The 17,450-nt window shown below is 37.9% G+C and overlaps 1 protein-coding gene across 5 annotated transcripts in view; it reads right to left on the bottom strand.

Annotated features, from left to right (window-relative positions):
- Nucleotides 1–17,450, bottom strand: part of usp54b (ubiquitin specific peptidase 54b) — a 62,286-nt gene that overhangs the window by 28,772 nt on the left and 16,064 nt on the right. For all 5 annotated transcript variants that reach the window (XR_011909183.1, XM_072373191.1, XM_072373192.1 and 2 more), the window contains 5 exons: nucleotides 13,143–13,235; nucleotides 5,736–5,870; nucleotides 2,911–3,024; nucleotides 2,690–2,772; nucleotides 991–1,096 (listed from right to left, as the gene is read on the bottom strand). Coding sequence is in view for 4 of the 5 variants with exons in the window: in XM_072373191.1 (XP_072229292.1) it covers nucleotides 991–1,096; nucleotides 2,690–2,772; nucleotides 2,911–3,024; nucleotides 5,736–5,870; nucleotides 13,143–13,235 (531 nt within the window). In the remaining variant the exon portion in view is untranslated. The remainder of the gene's footprint in view (nucleotides 1–990; nucleotides 1,097–2,689; nucleotides 2,773–2,910; nucleotides 3,025–5,735; nucleotides 5,871–13,142; nucleotides 13,236–17,450) is intronic.

Below are 17,450 nucleotides of genomic sequence, written 5' to 3'. Positions count from 1 at the left end.
GTGCACATTTAATGTTCACCCTGTTTTCAGATTCGCTGAGTACATTCAGCCTTCATCGTCTGATACAAGAGAAAGAAAAACTGGTCAGTGCATAAGCACAACCCAGGTTCTTAGAGTTTTCTTTATGAAATAGCCACCTCAATAAAACTTCATCATCAGTGTCCCTTATCAAAGAGCACCCTCCAAGTAGTTTGGATGCTTTTTTTCATGAGACACAAGGATTTTCTTGGCTACAAATGGACATCCTAAAAACATGCAGTGCAAACAAACACTGCACAAACCCCCATCTAGGGTAAAACCACCCACTGAGTAATACACAAGATGTCAGCCTGCTAATGCTACGTCCAAAAACGTTCTCCCCTGTGTATAGCTCAGTAAATATAAAACAAATACAAATCGGTCAATATTCAGCATAAGTACTGCACACCCCTGCATTTAACGTAGTAAAGTCAAGAGGATTCACAGCATTATTTTTCTGTATCACAAAATAATCAAATATTATGTTTAAATATTAATCGCATGTACCTGTTAATAAACCTTAATGCAGTTGGATGCCAGATACACAGTAAACAAGTAGATTTATCTGCATAAAATCCAACCAGTTGTCACCTACTTGTCTGCAGTTGTGGCAACGTATGAGAAATTCCAGATTCATAGATATAAATTATTGTGCATAGTCTGCCATGCTGAGGTGTATTGTGTTTGTTCTTTTATTTTTTTCATGTTCAGCTGCTCAGATTTAGTTTTATTTAACTGCATGGAACACAGTAAAAAATATAGATATTGAGTCAACACTTTGGTGTGACTATTAAGCTTCAAACTTGAGTGGAAGTAATCTAAGCAACTGTTTAAAGACAAATTAATTTATCTTAAACATTAAATTGCTCAGTGGGGCACCATTCATACCCCACTGAGAAACAAAGTAAAAAATATCAATCAGCAGAGTTAACTTTATGCACGCTGAAATGTGTCTTATACGTATGCTCTTACTGGGCAATTGCGCAGGTCTCCCATGTTGCTGGCATTACGGAGCAGTTCTCCAAACATGTCCGGAGTGGGTTTCTCTCTGCACTCCAGCATCCGTACTGCCTGGTTACTGCAGCATTGGACAAAAACACACACACACAGAACAAGGTCATGCAATCAATGAGTCAGTGCCTCCCAGAACTAGATTTTAAGCTTTTGCGAACCTAAAAACAAAATGAATTGCCCCACAAAAATCTAACGTTGTCTGTGCATTTGTCCTGCTTTTAATATCTGGTGCTGGTAGTGAATACAAAGTAGAATTTAAAGGTTTTCAACTAATTTTCAGCAAGACATAAATGTCTGCTAAGGTATTACAGGCAGAGATTAAAAAAAACATGTGTGTTGATTATAAATCAGGTCCATCAGGTTTTTTTCTAATTTGCTTTCATAAAAAAATATACAAACCAAAATAGAAAGAAGAGAAGGATATAAATAACTTAGGTTATGAAGCCAGAAATTATTAGGTTAAAACATGGGTTCACTGCAGGGATATCAACAAACCAGTATGATTGTTATGGAAGGATAATTTCCTCTAAATGAGAATAATTTCATTAAAAAACTTAACTTGTGAAATAAAACAGTATGTTTCAAGACAATCTCATTCAACAAGGCTTAAAGCAATAATACTTTAATGCTAAGCTGCGTTGATCCTTTTTAAGTACAACAGTCCTTGGAAGGACAAACTCCAACATACGTTCTCATTCTCTGTGAATACCAAACAAAAATGTGTGTTTCAGGCTCAGCACCACAGATGGGATTTTGTGTGGAGTGAATCAGCGTTGTTATTTTTCTGAAGAACTCTTCTTTTAAAAACCATCTAAATCTCTTCTCTTCTCTTCTCCAACTTCCCCCCTCCACTAGCCTGAAATGAACCTCCCCTCTGCACTCTCTCGCTCAATTTCAAGAAAGCAGAGATGCTTTGAGAAAAGCTGGGAACATGCTTTTATTTCAGTTTACTTATGACTGAGCTGCACTTGAATCAGACATTTGTTCTGGGTTTTTTTTTTCCCTTTGTTGCCCCATGATTACCTTATTCGTGTTGACTTTTGCTTTTGCATCCTCAGTAAGGGTAAAAATAGCTCAGCTGTGCTAACAGCCACAAACAGAGCGATGGCACCTCTGCGCCTCAAAACTATCTTGAAATTATATTTATTTGTTTTTTTGCCCCCCATTCATCCCTCGATTTCCTGTATTGTGTTTATTCACAAAAGGGATATGGCGGAATGTATTCCCTTATTTTCTTCTCATTTGCTCATTCTGGCCCACTGTTCCACTTATAGATTTATTCCACCCTGTGGGTGTACTCAATCAAACACCTAATTGATTACTCCCCCTGTTCCTTATTTCATTAACGGTGTGCAATTTTTATAACAACTCTGATTGTGCACACATGTGACCCTGTGGATTTACCTGTGTTTGCTAATGTCTACCTTTACATGTGGGACACATTATGCATACCCTCACCCGCTCTTGCATATGCATTACCATGCATGTATGTGTTTATGATGTATGTGTTCACATGTTTGGCCAGGACTCGTGTCGAGAAGCAGAGAACACACTGTACCTTCCTTTATTGCCACCCATCCACAGCTTGCTGCCAGATTTACTGCAGTATGTGTGTGTGTGCGTGCATGTTTGTGTATACCTTTATGTCTGGTCTTACCAGAGGGATGTCGTGGAGATGTAATGAACCATCTGAATGAAGGGCAGGGGGTCCGATGTGGCCCCACAGCTGTTACACACACACTGCAAACAAAAAGACATCCAGAGATTCAACACGGACAATCATGCTTATTTTCTATGATGATTTTTTTAATTAAGACCGCAAACAGTGAACCATGTAAAAGCTCTTTGGAACAACAGAAGGTGTGAACAATCTCCTACCTGTTCGAACAGAGTCATAGCAAACTTTTGATGTGGTATGCAGTGTTTTGCCGTGCAGATGTCCTCTCTGCTCTCTGCACTGATGTGGAAGTGGATACGCATCAGGAGATTCTCCTGAGAAACAAATGGCAAAGACAAAGCCAACATTTCTGAAATGTGTGGTTGTTTCTGTGCATAAGTACAGTATGTGTGCTTGTGTGTCTGTGTGTGCTTTTGATCGTTCCTCTCTGTTGGTGCTCTTGTTAATCTGACCGTGGGAGCAGCATCTATATTTCATAAGAGGCCGACGGATTCCCTGACTGAACACATTTACTACCAATCGATCAGACAGCGCCTCCCGGGCACACACATAAAACACACACATACGCAAACACAGACATTGTGTGGGTTGGTAAAACAAAAAGATAAGAGGCGGAGAAAGAGAATGAAAGTGGCGTTGAGGAACCAAGGGGAACAGATATAAAGTAGGATGTGTAGATGTTATAACAATAAAACCTGTACATTTTTGTCTTTCAAAGGAGTGCAACCAGAATACATTTGCATCTGCTCAACATAAAACTCAAATATTTTATCAAATTTCTCCATCAAATGTTATGCTTTTAGATTTTTTTAATATAACATCGTTAGACATGTTCAAACCTGATCAACGGACCATTAACGTCTTTAAGCCTCTTTTAAACAATTACTGTAGTTGTTTGTGAGGTAAAATCCCAATGTGAGAATGCTAACTGAGCTCTACAATATATATAGTCAACAAAGCCACAAGTAAGCCTTGAATTTAGAGATTTTCTCAGAGTCAAGGATGGGCCCTGTCCAGTTATGTTCTTGTTCTAGTCCTTTGTATTTAAAAAACACCAATAATTGCATCATATTCACAGAACAGTTAAAAAATGTACATTGGTGTTAATGATCTGTTAGTAATAGCTGGCTACCAAACAGCCATTTGTATTAATATTTTAAACATAAGCAAAGGCTTTTGAGTGTTTTGGGAATGCTGAGAATTCACAAAATGAAAGACTAAATCTTTTGAAGAATCCTTGACATTTGTATGATCCGATAGGCTGGTACTAATCGTCTGAACAACTGGCAATTTTTTATAACTCAGCCACTATACATCAGTGACTGATCTGATTATAAATAATACAGATGTAGACTTTCAGGTTAAATTTACAAAGATTTGAAAACAAATGTTTGAATAATTTTCAATCTCAAAGGATGAAAATATATCAGATAATTAACTCACAAGCTCTTTGTGGCCTGTTTCTTTTTTATTTCATGACAAACTATGAGGGCAGACGTTCTGGAATTTATTTAAATTGTTGAATTGTCATTTGGTTTATGAAGGGAACTCTCAAGTCAAAGTTGAAAGAAATGTCAGTGCTGGTGAAGAAGGCCAGACAAAAAAATGGACAAATCAAAGCCAAAAGAGACCAGGAAATCCAATTAAAGAACTGAAGACTTTTGTTGTCTTGGAGAAAATCCATTTTATCCTGGTAGGTATTGTGGTATCATTTTCAAAGTCCACACTACTTCTGGTGACACTCAGGAACAAAAAGGCCAGATATGACGTTGCTTGCAAACACTAAAAGAGATTATTTGGACTGATGAAACCAAGATGAACACGTACTCAAAGGATGTGAACAAAAAAGGATTGAGGTTCATGACCTTAAACCTACTGTATGTCATCACCAATAGAATTGGGTCACAATTTTTTATTGATGACGAGACTGCCGATAGAGGAAGCAGGATGATCTCAGAAGTCGTACTACAGATGGATAATGAACCCAAACACATGGTGAACGCAGCCCAAGAGCTTCTTAAGGCAGACAAATTAAATGTTCTTAGATAGAAAAGTCAGTCACTGACCCAAGTGAGCCTGATTTAACTGATTAAAGACAAGACTGGGAGAACAAAAAAGGAAAAAGCAAGCAGCAAGTGAAGGCAGCTGCAATAAAAGCCAAGCAAAGCATCTTCTCAGGAAACTTGGAAATCCTTTACATCCAAGTCTTAAAAATAATCTTTATACGGTTTTTGCAACTTTTAATTTGTCAATTTGGCTTAGAAAACTTAGTTTGAAAGAAGAATGCTGTACAATTGCTATCTCTAAATGATTTATTTTAATATCATGTTAAAAAAATAGTTTATATATTTATTCTCATCTGATAATTTGAAACTCTGGACATGAGAAAATTTGGATTTTAAATCAAGATTTACATGTTACGTTAATATTTTCTTCTTCTGTAATCAATCAATCAAATTTTTTTTTTAACTAACTGATTAATTGTACGACCAGCAAAACATAAAAAGTGACCTGCCAACAGACCAAAAAAGAGCAGGGAGGCACCTCATTTCAAGAAAGCAACCTAGTAGTTACTGGTTTGATAGAAATAAACTCAGCTGAGCAGGGTATGGTATACACTATGTCTAACTGGAAAAAACCCAGAGACAACAACAGCTGTGGTGGACATCCACAAGAAATGTTGAGAACTCTTCCTCAGGATTGATAGTAAGGTGCTCCACCACCGTAAGTAACGTCATGAAACATAGGTACCCCAATTAGTTCCAGTGCACTTGACACAGATTTTTCTAAAATACTTAAATGTGCAAGGATACCTATATAGATTAGTTATTTGTTCACATAAACCCCGTTTAGCTTTGACAAGAGTCAAAGTAAAGGTTCTACATTACACAAAAGGCATATTTCTTTGAAGCTTCTATGTAGGATATCTTGTGTCCCCTGAGGCTTCTGTCTGCAGTAAGGATAACAACCCTTTGACTACCTTTTCCCTTTGTATGTGTGTGGCCATGTGCTGTCATAAACTCACAAAGCACTCAGCAGCGTCGTCCATGATGCCCAGCTGAAAGCGCTGTTCGTCTTGGAAAGTCTTGGCCAAAGCGCTCCGCAGTGCATCTGATGGCAGAACGCGTTCGCTGCTGAATTGGAACTGAGCAAAGATACTCTGCAAATACATACAAACATATACAAATCCATTATTTTTTCAGTTAGTGCTGCAAAAATACACTATCCCCAAACTCTTTTCTTGAAAGATCTCTGCATTGTTGTAGTGTATTTACACTCTGTGTGCATCTGTATTGTAAAACTGGGCATCCTGTTCCATGAACTGACCCATAAAACCAGTGAAACTAGTTGTTAACTTGTCTGGAGCCAAAGTGCTGCACAACAAACTCTGACCAGACTAAAACAAACACCACTGCTGAAGCCTCAATATCAGAGCGTATCAATAATAAATGGCATTTGCAGTGCACTTTTCTCTGACAAAAACAGCTCTGAGAGTGCTTTGTAGCAGTAAAATAGAAAGCAAAGCAAACTGTTGCAGGGGGTTAAGAGAGAAAGCTAGGCCACTAAAGTGTGTTTTGAGGGCAGCCTTCAGAGACTGAAGAGCAGCATCAAACATTTTGGAAAGGGCGGGACGGTTTACTATGTTTGCACTCATTCAGGTCTCGCTGATCAAGACCTCATATACAACCATTTTAAGTTTTCTGTTCCGCTCTAATTCGTCTGTTTTATTTCTGTCTGTCTGAGTCACCATCGTTCTCTTTAGTTGTTTGGCAACCCCTCCGATTTTTTTAAACCCACCAGAGAGTCCTGATTCTTCAAGTTAAGCATGACTGTTTTAAAGTCAGAGTGCATGGAAACATCTTATATGTGTCAGACAACAGTAGCTTAAAAATGTTAAAAGGCCGATAAAGGCAGATGCATCTTTAAGTCTGGAGTTGGACTGTTAAACAGTTGAACAGTGCCTTAATCTGTGTCCCTTTCCCACGAAAGGTGTCTGTACGTTCTCAGAATCTTCTGATCTTATTATGTAGTGTAGATGATGGACTATTCAAAGTCTTTGCGTTATTCTGAAGTTTGTAGACACAGTTTTTTGCAGATTGCTGAACATCTTTCCTTCTTTACTTCTGAGAGCCTCCGCCTCTCTAAGGAGCTCTTTTTATACTCAATTATGTTACTGACCTTTTGCCAATTAACCTAATCAATGGCAAAATGTTTCTCCTTATTTATTCTTTGTACCACTTACTTTTGCAACCCTGTACCAACTTATTTGTTTCTAACAACAAACTCAAAATGAGCAAATACTTTCTGTCTCACTTTCAGTTTTCCATGTTTTCTATGTTCTACTGTGAATTATGTTTTTAATCTATATTTTACACAGCCTCCCAAACATTTTCGGAACTGTGATTGTAAAAAAAATATCTCCAAATGATCTAAAAATAAAAACAAATAAAATGGCAAAGATTTAAAATGGCTGACAATCTATCCAGGACTGGCATCCAGTAAACAATCAGCAGCCACTGGCTCCTCTGAGCTGCATACTGCATAATTTGAAGTATTTTATTCTGTCAATAAGTAATGTTGATCAAACCTTCGCCATAATGACTCAACAATTAGCAATGGTTTACTAACACTTTTACAGGATTGCACTCGCTTCTAATTATCATCATAGTCATGGATAATGACAGAGGTTGTAGAAATAATAACAAAATACTGTAATACTCCCAAAAAACAAAGTCCTGGATGTTACTAAATCATGGCTGATCTGATCTCAGTCTAAATGTGAGCACTGAAACTAGCAGAGTTCAAACAGGGGCAGTGGAAACAACTTTTGACTGAGGCTGGACGAAGAATTGCTCCACAGCACCCAAGCAGGGACGGATGAAAGCATGGATGACTTACTCCAGATTGCCAGCGGACAAAAATGACCTGATTTTTTTTTTATAAGAATCCTTGGCAGAAAAAAACAAACAAACAAAACAAAAACAAGTAACTCTTAGGAAATAACATTAAAACTGCCCAAACTAGGAAAAAAAACCTTAAGTCCCCAACCATAAGTTGGGTTGATGTGTAAGAGCAGTGGCTGGTTACTCAGTTTGGCCGAGCTGAAAAGCAGCAGGTGCTCAATTTCCTTGACACCAAATAAACACTGTATTAAGTGAAAAATATTGCAACACAGCCACAGTTCAGCACCCATGTGTCATCTGTTTAAGGTCCACATTGGTTCCATTTTTCAATTTTGCATCCAGAGGTATGAAGTTATACAAACAGTCTAACAGTCCCTTTTTCAATTCTAAAGTTTATGTGTGATGACATAAATCATAATATGTTCCTCACCAGATCTAAAAATGAAGTAAATACATCTTCAGATGAACAACAACACATGAAATATTACACTTTGTCAGTATTTTTTCAACAAAAACAAAGTTAAAATGCAGAAGCAGTCAAAAAACTAATCATTTTCCAAACTTTTATTGATCTAATGTTACATTGCACTTCACACAGAAATGGAAATATCTTCAAGAAGTCATAAATTTAATGTGAAAACCTGCAAAAACATTTCCAGTTTCTGAAAAGTATAAATATTTTAATCAATAATGTATTGCAGTATCCTAACGTTTGGTAGAGATCTATGTTACCACAAACAGATGAGCAAAAGATGATATGATTTGCTAAAGATGTAAAATTAAAGATGACAGCTTTGTTTTGAGTATATTTTGAGTAGATCTACACATATGTGACTATGGAGACCCACAGCAAACCCTAAGCTTGCTCTCCTTCATTCAGTGCCATTGCAGATTTTAAGATTAGTTAGAATCATCTCTAAAGTCTCTTTTAAAACTCATATTGTATAACGTATGCTTCCAAAACTTATTCACATTTCACTAGATCCATTCTTCCCGTCAATTAAATGGTCTCCATGCCGCTGACTACAACGCAAACCCAAAGGATGATAAATCCACCTCTTTGCTTAACAATAGGAGTGCTTTTCTAACCATGAAACCAGAGCCTTTTTTCTCCACACATAGCTTTTCTAATTGCAGCCTCAAAAGCTCTAATTCATCTTCTTCAGTCCACATGCAGATGCAGACTTGCTGCAGACTTGCTCCCAAAATCATCAGGGTTGTGCAGATGTTCATTCGCAAACTTTAAATGACGATTATTGTGACTGCACAGCAGAATAGATGACCACCACTCCAAAGTCTAAATCATCCTGAAGCTCCTATCCAGTTTAACGCTGAGGGTTTCAATTTGCCTTTCTTGTTATCATTGAAGCAGTTCTCTCTAAAAGCTTTTTTGGTCTTGGAGACCTCAGTTTGACCTCCAACTTCCAATGAACCTCCTATTTTTAATCATATTGTGATCTGAAGGAAGTATGTTCTAGGCAGATGGTTGCAAGAGCCAATATGGGAGTGAGAGTTTTGTAACGTTTTAAATTTTGCTTTATTTGGCCTTTACTTACAGTCACCACAAACAAGTACATTTAATAAAAGTTATGGTAAAGGTTTGTAAATGTCAAAAGGTTTGCTTGGTGCTCCTGTCATTTTATTCTTTTTTCATATGTTTTTCTAAACTTTAAAATTGGAAAAAAAAAGTATAACACTGCCTCAAATGTTGAAGTGAACTACTAAACTAAAGCAGTTGTGACCAAAGTATTTGTTGTTGCTGATTTGCCTTCATTTCTCTCACAATTACCAAATGTAACCTTTAAATGTAAGAACTCCACTTTTCTTGAGAACTTTGTTTTTATCTTTTTATAATATCAACATCTCATGAGTGTTTTTCGTCTGAAAACTTAGCAATAAGTCCAAAAGAAGCTAATGTGGGCTTTAACTAAACTAGGCTTTATAACTTTCCCTGAGACATGACTAAAGCAGATATTTAAGCCTGGAAATAGAGTCTGAATCTGTGACTAATTTAGTCAGTGAACACATACTGAAATTGTTTAAGAAAGCAGTCACGTTTTATTTGCCTTCATTAAGAGTTCAGTAATTTTTTGATTTCAGGTGACATTTTGGAAGTAGTTTACCAAGATGGCTGTGATCATAATGGTGTGAAAGTGTTATAAAACAACAGATTTCATCAGAACGCATGCAAGCTGAGAGCTGGCAGTGGCAAAGGTAATGCAGTCGTGCTGACCAAGAAGAGTGTGTATGTGTGTAAAGGAGAGAACAAGAAAGAGAAAAGACAGAAGAGGAAAAAGGAAAAGTGTGAGGAGAGTGTGTGTGTGTGTGTGTGTGTGAGAGAGAGAGAGAGAGAGAGAGAGAGAGAGAGAGAGATATGGTGGCTGTGCTGACTGCAGCAATGCGCCAAGGAGAATGGAGGGGGAATATACCCTACAGAGAAAGGGAGGGAGGAAGGTGAGGAGGAGGGAGGGGGAGGAGAACAGGAAGGGATGAGGTAGAGTAAAAGAAAAAGGTGTGCGTGGGTGTGTGTGTGTGTATGTGTGTGTGTCCATGTGACGACAGGAGCAATCAGCACCAAGTCCCAGGTTCATTCATCTTTCTGCCTCCTTTTCTCTGATTTTCTCCTCTTCCATTCTTTTTCTTCACCCTTACTCTTGTTGCAGTGTGTGTGCGTATGTGTGTGTGTATGTGTGTGCTTGTGTGTTCAGGTATCTGCATCTAAGTGTATGTATGTGTGGAAGTGTTTTGCTTCTGAGAGAGATAAAGTGTTGCAGTGATTTCTAGAGGGATAGCTACAGGCAGCCTCTAAACTTATGTTTACTACAACGGCAGGCGTTTTTACCTGCTGCGGATAAAACCAAATTAACCCTCAATCCCTTCAAAATGGAAGGACCCATTATCATCGTTTGTGTCCTTAGTTCTATATAACGGTCGTTGGAAAATTTAACACGCTGTTAAAGTCCATTTGATGTGGTTCTTGCTCGTTCATTCAGAGACTTGAATGTCTGTTGCTGTGGGGATCACAGCTACAAACAGACTGCAAGAACAACGTTACAGCTGTTAGTTGGCGGGACGGTTAATGAAAGTAGACAGGAAAATGTGAACGTTCAACACTGTGACAAAACCTTTGATTTCAACACCCACAGATGACTCACATACCACACACTCACCATCCCCTGTGTGTGTGTCCAAGTGTAGCGTCTCAGCGTGCCGTGCATCTCAAGATGCATGCGTGAAGCAGTCTAGCATACAAGGTCTGTGTGTTTTTAGTGTGCGTGCGTGTGTTTGTACGCAGCATCCCAGCGTGGTTTATGCTGGCTCAGCGCTTTTAGTCAGCCAATTAATTACAGAGAAGCGCTGGAGATAGAGCAGCATGTGGAACACACACATCGGCACTGCCATTTACACACACTCAATACTACATCCGAGCACATCACGCACCACATTTTCTTTCACCAAGACACATATTTGTCATCACTGATGCAACAAATGGCCGGAGCAGAGCTGCATAAGGCTCGCTCATTAGGAGGGTTTCATGGTGTCTGAGGTCTTAATCTTCTGCTGCTTTGTATCAGCAGGTGCTAAAACACAACAGCGACTCAACCTGTAACTAAGCTTCAAAAGTATTAAGATGCGCCACTTCTAAATGCTGATTTAGCAGAGAGTCTGGTGCATAGTGCGTGGTGCATTTTACACAATGGTTATAGAGAGGAGAAGAACTACTGAGCAAACCACATTCTGGGGGTTTTGATCAGTTGGTGAAAGTGATACTGATGAGAAACAAGGACAAAAGCACAGAGAATGGCAGAGTATGTTAAAGAAACTGAACAGATATCGATCTGGAATTATCGCCTCATGGGAGATGACACTTCTATCAAGCAATCATATCATTGTGACTGCAAACAAAACAATGACTTGTGATATATTATATTTTTAGACTCTGATGAGGACACAGTAGTGTTGAAACATTAGTTTGTTTGCACTATTAAAAACTGCATAAGATTCCAGCCTTCTTTTATTCTTTCATTGGTGAGTTATTGGGTTCTCATGGATTGGGTCAACATGAGAAAACTGGGGGCTTGACCTTTGACTACCTGCTGAACGAACTGGTTTTGGAATATATGCTGTCTGTCTTTTTCAGGAAGGACCCTGTTTTCTTCAACAATTGTGAAAACTGTAAAAGAGTCCTGGTGCTAATCTAACCTGCCTGCAGTGCAGACCTGTTATCCACTAAAAATATTTGGTGCATTATGAGAACAAAAAAAAAAAACTAGCTTTCAAATCTACAGCAGCTGTTCTCTTCATTTCCAAGTGTTCTTAAAAGTTGTGACATAACACAGCAGTAAACTTGCCTCAGATACGACTTTATGAAACAGGTTGATGGATTTGAGTTCAAACTAAGCATTTGTTTTTGAAAAACAAAAAAAAAATGTCTTTGTACCATTTTAAAGGCTTTGAATTATAAGCAAATGATGGCATTCTGTTTTTGCTTACATTTTACACATCATCTTATCCCCAAAATGTAAAGCTTCTGGCAACAGCTGTTGTAACAAAAAAGTATTTTAAAAAAAGGTAAGAGGAGGGAAAGAAAAGGAATAAAACTTAGATATTTAGTTAATTCTGGGGGTGAAAATTTGGAACTCTAAGTGACACTTTTACAGCCAACATTGTGCCTATATACTGTAAGTGGTCAGCAGTCAGAAACCTGACTAAGGTGAGATCATATAACAGGATTTCCTTTCAGTGCTGTAATATCTTGACATTATCCATGTTTCTAGATCTGGATATAATCTATGAACACTTAGTGATGCACACATAGTAATAATGTGTATAATGTGTATCTTTAACAGTGGAACTGTATAAATGCAGAAGGCATTTTTTGTTAATTTTGTGTGGTAACACTTTTATTTCTCCTTTACTGATGGAATAAAGCAAAACTATTGTGTTTCGCATAACCTGCTGCAAGATCTGCCCTGCTTTTTTTACCAGCAGGTTTAGAGGCATAGTTCCTTTCTACCACTGCTTGCATCTAGACAAAAGTTTGGACTTGCTTTGGCTTGCAGGAGCTTCAGAGCATATATTCATGCATTAGACCTAATAATGGGCATCTATTGACTCTCAAATGATGAGTAAATTTAACACAATATTCCAGTTTAAAAATGAGCATGTTCATATCAACATAGCTAGTTTGTTTTTGCATTTTTTGTATGTATTTGATTTATAAAGTTTTGTTCTGTTTTATGCTTGTCAGTAATTCAGTGAAATCTTTAGGTGTCAGATAACTTAAAATAACAGAGTAAAAGGTCTTCTTCTTAAATGCAGTGGAGAAAATGCACTTAATAATGTGTAAATGACAGTGGGTTCATATTTCTTATTTTCTTAATGTGTAAAAGAGGTGAACCTAGACAGAAGAAGAAGGATGTGGTAAACTGATTGTAAAAACTGCCAGTGTTGTACTGAGAAACACAACGGAGCAATGGACACTGCTTTAGATTCACAGTTAAAGCACAACACAACAGTGTTTTCACCTTTAAAGCGCAGAAGATACACGAGTCCTCCATGCACTTGTGAGTGGTCAGCTGTCGAAAGCTTCTGCGGAAGATGTCAAGATGCCACAAAACCTGAGAGACAAAATGCACGTTAATTGTTTATCACTGATCCCACTGTACCTTAATGTTACAACCCTTTTCTTCCTCTTCTGTGTTCGTTCATTTACCAAACCACAGTAATGTTACACTGCTTTTTTTTTTTTAGCTCTATCACACTGTCTGTCACAGATGATGAAAGACCTTCCAGACTCTCTTTGCATTAGCTGAATGAACATGTGTTTCAGATGATGATGCTTTTTAGTGAGATCTTGCCTCAGCAATGACTAAAAGTATGAATGCGCAGATTCCTTTGAACATGTGCTAGCTCCAAAGATTTTAAACAGAAGGAATAAACACTGAATCACATTTTAAGCATGTAGTTATGCTGGAACAGAGTTTGATTGGAAACACAATAAAGAACAGACCAGTCACTTGAGTAATGCTGAATAGAAATAATTCTGTGTGAATTCTGTGCATCTCCTAAAACTCGACTCTTCTGCTGACCCAGTGAATACGACCAGCCAATTACAGTCTTAGATGTTGGAGGAATGACTTTGAACAAGCACTCAGAAAGGAGAATAAAGTACTCATTATTCCAAGAAGGTGGAGACATTGCTTGTCTTTCATCTTGTTTTTGGGTAAAGTCACCAAAACTCTTTTAAACTGCATCCTCTCAAATTTGAGTTCCACTAAAACTGCAATTTTGGTTGTCTCTTTCATCAAGAAAAGAGTATAATCTATCCATAATAACCACCTGGAAGAGTTTATAAAATTGTTGCCAGTTAGAAAGGCTTGTTTCTATGAGGACCTTTATTTAGTTTGATGACATTAGAGCTCAGGGTTGCCATAGTAACACTACATTCATTCTGGTTATTTTTGAAGGTGCACAGCAGTCAGAAAGAACAACTGAAGGCATGAGTGATGGCACATTTAGAGAGGAACGTAATGTCAAGGTGCTGTGCTCCTTTTAAAGTTAGGTTAATGAAGAAGATAAAGATCGAAACAGAATACCATCTACAACAGGAAGAGTGGTTCTCAGATCACAGCGTGCGATAGAGCACAACAGCCAAACAAAGCTTCCATTAGCTTCCATGTTGTGTTTAAAGTGACAAAGCTGCTCGGCAATATTTTTAGTTTACATTTGAGCTCAAACAGACAGTTACAGTTGCAGCGAGGAACCCCTCAGTTATCTTTATACTGTGTGGTTCAGGTATTGCCATGACAACCTCAGTCTCATTCATCTGTGTGGTGCTTTTTTGATTAGTCTTGATTAATCTTACTTCCACACAGAATGAAATGACACTGCAGACCTTCTATCTGTACCACAGTAAACTTTTCAATTACATGAAATTACTTGAGGAAATTAAATTCAGTACAGTTCTATTTATACATTCACAACTCTTCTCAAAGCTTCTTTGCTTAGTAAGAAAGCCAATAATTCCCTTTAAGCTGCACTTTCTCAAAACAAAATGCTCAAATAAGTTTATTTTTCGCTAAAAAAATCGCAGAATCAAATGATTTCCTGTCATTTAAAATGGTTGCTGAGAATCAACGCTGAAGTCTGCAGCTCAGTTTGGCTTTCAGCCATTTTCTGCTAATTGTTTTTCCCAACACCTCCCACTGAGCGTGCTCTCTGCTTTGTAAATTTTCGGCAATAAATGAGAGGCAGAGGAAGAAGTACTGCGGGAGAGACAGGCAGAGAACTAGCAACACAAAGTGCAAAGATATTAAAGAGACGTCAAAAGCAGGAGAGAAGTGAGGTAAAACATCACTTTTCCCCTCTCTCACTCTCTCCTGTTCAATTTTTTGAGGAAAGAGCTCTTAATGCACTAAATCAGCATGCTGAAAGAAAGCATTGTGAGAAATGTCCCTTAGAATTCGACTGAGATCTGCAGAACACACTAAACTACATACACACTTAGGGGACATACAGTTGTAGATTTACATGGAAGCAAAAGACAAGTGCACAAAACTAGAATGTGTGGCAACCGTAAAAATACAGGTCTGCACTTTGTGAGAGTGTTAAGGAGAGAGTGATAAGTGGAGGAAAGATGGGGCAATGGATGACAGACTGCATGCTGACGCCAGTGTATGCATTCTATCTTTCCCTCCTCTCTGTTTCTCCGCCTCTCTCTGTAGTTTGTTTGGTCGTGATGAATTGGCTCCCTGCACAGCACTGCAGCAGCCACAAGGAGGGCACACTCTCTCCATACCCATCCCTCTTTATCAGCATCTATCCAGATCTTTTCTCTTCCTCTAATAACATCCCTCTATTTCCTTCTCTCTGTCTCTCACTGCTCTTCGATCATTAGAGCCATTTGTTTCCCTCCCCCTCCTTTGTTTTTACTTTACTAATTTTCTCTCCTTGGCTTAGGATCAAAGGAGACACTGCAGGAGTTTCTCTACCATCAAGTCCTCCAACTGAAACGGTCACATAAGTCAAACATAAAAAACAATCTATATGTGTAATAGAAGGTGGCCCATCAGTTCATGTTTGACAGGTTACATTCGATACGGAACAGCTTTGATGAGTCTGGGGTAAGAGAACAACAGAGCAGGGTTCATTCCTTCCCTAAGTCCTTCCTTTAGCCCTTCTCTTAAAACATGCTACACTTTAACAAGAGTAGATAAGCCATAAAGGCATTGCTTTAAATCAGTCAACAGTTACTTCTCTCTGTAAACTAAAGACTACAGAGAATGCATGAGACCATGCAACATGATAAGCTGCAGATAAAATACATATTCTCTTTCAGGTACTCATGTGGTGAATCTTCCAGGCCAGAAGTAAAAGTTGAAAAAGTCTGAGCACAGCTACATATTTTTTTTCTTAATGAGTGGGTGTGTTCAGACTTTTGACAGGTACTGTATCTGCATATATCCACTTTAGTTCAATATCAACAACCTGCCTTTAAAGTTCTACTTACTTAAGGCATGTTCAGGAAATGTTTATAGAGGTGTCCAGGCTGAGACCATCACTCTCATCGAAGTGGCTCAGAAAACTACGTGGCATTATTGTTTTTCCGGCCCAAACCTGTTGGTTATATAGTTTTTTTTTAATCATTATTCTTTACATATGCAGGCGTGACTGCCCTGGAGAAGGACTCCATGTTTGTATAACCCTCGGGTGATTCTGATCTTAAGTTTTCAGAATTGTTGTTAAAAAATCATGAAAATTTTCCATTTAGACCACATAAAACAATTAAGTGTAAGCATTGCTTAGCTCAATTATTTTTATTCATTCATTGTTGAATTCATCAATCTCAGCTAGCTTTACTTCTGTGTATATGGGTTCATTTTTATTTTATTTCTTTGGCTGGTCTCCAAAGGAATTCTATTCATTTTATATGTTCATTTTCATTTATTTGTTTTACTGTGTGGTTTGTCTATTTATTTCTATTTATTTCCTGTAATGCAGTGCATAAACAAAATGTGTTTTTCTTTTTATTTGATTTGATTTTACTAGTTTGTGGTCTGTTCATTTTCTTTCAGGATTTTAGACTTCACCATTTTTTGAATGGCTTTGTCTGCCCTTGGTGTTTCCTCATAGCAAATATACAAGATTTATTAGAACCAAATAATAATAATAAAATTGTGTTTACTCAGTTCTTTAGTCCCCTGTATTGTTTGTTTTTTATTCGGTCCACATTTATTGCTTTGGGCTTGGAGACGAATTGGAGGGGATGGAGTAGAGAGTTTGGAAATATTGGCTTTAATGCTTCTTTTTATTGTTTTTGCTGAATTTTGCTTTGGACTCTATAAAGCAAATTGTGTAACATTCACTTTGTATGAAGTGTAAGACAAATGAAGCCTGATTGATTTAATGAGAAACCAAGACTTTCAAGATGCAACTCTAGTGCTATAAATACATGAGAAGATTTCCCTATTGGTAGTACGTAATGGCCAGAGGCCTGGCCAGGTCTAAGAGGGTAGGTGGCCATGTCCACACATTGGCTCTGCCCCTGGGTTACTGTAGCTCAGGAAGTAGAGCAGTCAGCAGTAAGTGGCTACTGAGTTCCACATTGCTGTGTGTGACAGACAATGCACTGTGTAGCCCGTAAAACAAAGTATGCACTATGCACCATTTAGAAAGCAGCATGAGATCAGTGACATTATCATGTTGATTATTGTTTTAGATATTTTATTCTAAGTTCAACAATGACTGAATGAGGTTTGAGCACTGCTCAAAAGGAGGTTTCAGTAAATCCACTGAGTTGTATTCTAAAACGCAATTTTGTTCATTTATTTACT

The sequence above is a fragment of the Leuresthes tenuis genome, unplaced genomic scaffold (assembly GCF_036924035.1).
Source record: "Leuresthes tenuis unplaced genomic scaffold, fLeuTen1.0.hap1 SCAF_20, whole genome shotgun sequence".
Lineage (NCBI taxonomy): Eukaryota > Metazoa > Chordata > Actinopteri > Atheriniformes > Atherinopsidae > Leuresthes > Leuresthes tenuis.
The sequence above is the reverse complement of the archived record's forward strand: the minus strand, read 5'-3'. Positions and strand labels throughout refer to the sequence as shown.